Below are 2139 nucleotides of genomic sequence, written 5' to 3' on the forward strand. Positions count from 1 at the left end.
GAGAAATAAACACAGGAATGGGAAGCTTGATAGAGAGAAAGCCAAAAATCGGATCCACGGTATTCCTATAGATTATTCAAAACATAACCCCTCACTCATAGACAGAGCAGGACAACAGCATCCTTCCTCCAGCGGCAGGCCAGCACAGCCCTGGAGAAGGAAGAGCACCTTGTTCAAAAAAGAATAAACCTACATTTTCTGCTCCTCTTTTCAAACTCATCCATCACACGAATCAGAAGGCAAGAGGATAGCTGAAAGCCTGTGATAATTCTCCAAATTTCCCCTTTCCATACATGGGGTGAAAACCCCATCTCCTTAGTGGAAGAATGACAAGTGGATGATCCGCATGCCCCCATCAGGAAATGCTTCCCACCCAACACCCCATGTTGTCATCACAACAATCTAAGGATGCAAATGTGCATGTCCCCATTTGCAGACAAGGATACAAAGGACTGGAGGATCAAATGATGTACACAGTACAACATAGCTAATAAGTGACACAGCAGGGCTTGAGTTGCCTCTACAAGACCAGTGGGCACATTATTCTAGAGGCGGTTCTCAACCTCCCTAATGCTGCGACCCTTTCATACAGTTCCTCGTGTTGTGGTGACCCCCAACCATAACATTATTTTCGTTGCTACTTCATATCTATAATTTTGCTACTGGTATGAATCCTGATGTAACTATCTGATATGCAGGATGTATTTTCATTGTTACAAACTGAATATAATTAAAGCATAGTGATTCATCACAAAGTAATATGTAATTATATGTTGTGAAATATTTATTTCTAGTGACAAATAAATGAAATTTTGTCTTGAAGCATGGTGTAGCACGGATAACAGTCTTCACTCCGGGTACTCGTGTGGGTGTATCTTCATGTGGGCAGATAGAGGAGCGGTGTCTCCGTTCCTCAGACCATCAGAAAAATGTGTTTTCCGATGGTCTTAGGCGACCCCTGTGAAAGGGTTGTTGGACCCCTCAAGGGGTCACGACCCACGGGTTGAGAACCACTGTTCTAGTGGCTGGTCAATAGGCTAAAACAAACTCACTGTGACCAAGTCTATTCTGACTCAGAGTGACCCTCTAGGTCACGCTAGAACTGCCCCTGTAGGTTCCTGAGAATGTACTAAAATAAATCTTTACATGGATAGAAGCCTCCTCTTTCTCCCAAGGAGCAGCTGGGAGGTTTGAACTGCTGACGAAGCGGTTAGCAGGACAACGTGCTACCCACTGTGCCACCAGTACTCCTGTTGGGCATGAAACTAGGGAGAATGTTGGAAGAAGAGAGCGAGAGGGCACTGCCTTGGAAGTTTGGTCTGCACGTCCGCAGCTTTCGCAGCCTGGTAGACAGCATGGAAATGGGAGAGATGGCTCGAGAATGAGAGGTCTAGGCACAAAATTGCCACAGAGTATCCCTGTTCCGTAAGTGGATAGAGATGGGGCCCTGGAGACCGAGAAGGTGCGGCAGAGGGTTAAGGATGACCCTAAGGATGAGCAAAGGGTCCGCGGCGCCCGCAGTGGCTAGTCATGAAAGTTGGCCGGGTGAGCTCTTCCCGCAGCACCTCGGAAGAAAGGCCGGTGTGCATTACAGCATGGAGAATCTCGTGGAACGCAGTCTGCTCTGAAACGCAGGGGCTCCAGTTAGCAGCCGCTGTGAGAATAGTGATAACAATTGCTAACGTGTGGCAATGGAACGAAATCGTGTTTTCCCTGGTCTATTACACACTGTTCGAACCCTCTTCAAACAGCCACTCGTTTACTCCTCCCCACACCTCGGATCATTTTCTAGTAAGAGAAGTGGGGCACCGCGAGGTCCGAGTGCCTGGGTCACGCAGCCGGTGAGTGGGGGCGTGGTACCGAGCCAGCGTCTGAACGCCCACGGTCTGGCTGCAGAGCCTGCGCGGACCTGCAGGAAACCACCGCATCCCGGGACCTGGCACCACGACGCACCCTCGGCCCACCGTGGCCGCGGCAGGTGCCGCGTCCGACTGGCGTCTGCTCTTCCCAAAGCCTTGACTTTCTCCAGGTGCCGTGGGGGCTTTAAGGGTATCCCCGCGGCTCCTACTCAGGACCCCACCCAAGAGCCCCGTGGGCAGCCTGGTGAGGTTTCCGCTCCCCGCATCCGCCGCGGAACGG

General features: G+C 50.7%; 1 protein-coding gene across 1 annotated transcript in view; it reads left to right on the plus strand.

The window, feature by feature from the left end:
- The first annotated feature begins 1274 nt into the window (after positions 1–1274).
- CREG2 (cellular repressor of E1A stimulated genes 2) overlaps positions 1275–2139 on the plus strand; it is a 52805-nt gene continuing 51940 nt past the window's right edge. Inside the window, exons 1-3 of the mRNA XM_013005100.3 lie at positions 1275–1346; positions 1897–1978; positions 2030–2103. Coding sequence (XP_012860554.2) covers positions 1275–1346; positions 1897–1978; positions 2030–2103 — 228 coding nt within the window. The remainder of the gene's footprint in view (positions 1347–1896; positions 1979–2029; positions 2104–2139) is intronic.

The sequence above is a fragment of the Echinops telfairi genome, unplaced genomic scaffold, assembly GCF_000313985.2.
Source record: "Echinops telfairi isolate 266 unplaced genomic scaffold, ASM31398v2 ScPeMD7_7467;HRSCAF=8505_1, whole genome shotgun sequence".
Classification (NCBI taxonomy): Eukaryota; Metazoa; Chordata; class Mammalia; order Afrosoricida; family Tenrecidae; genus Echinops; species Echinops telfairi.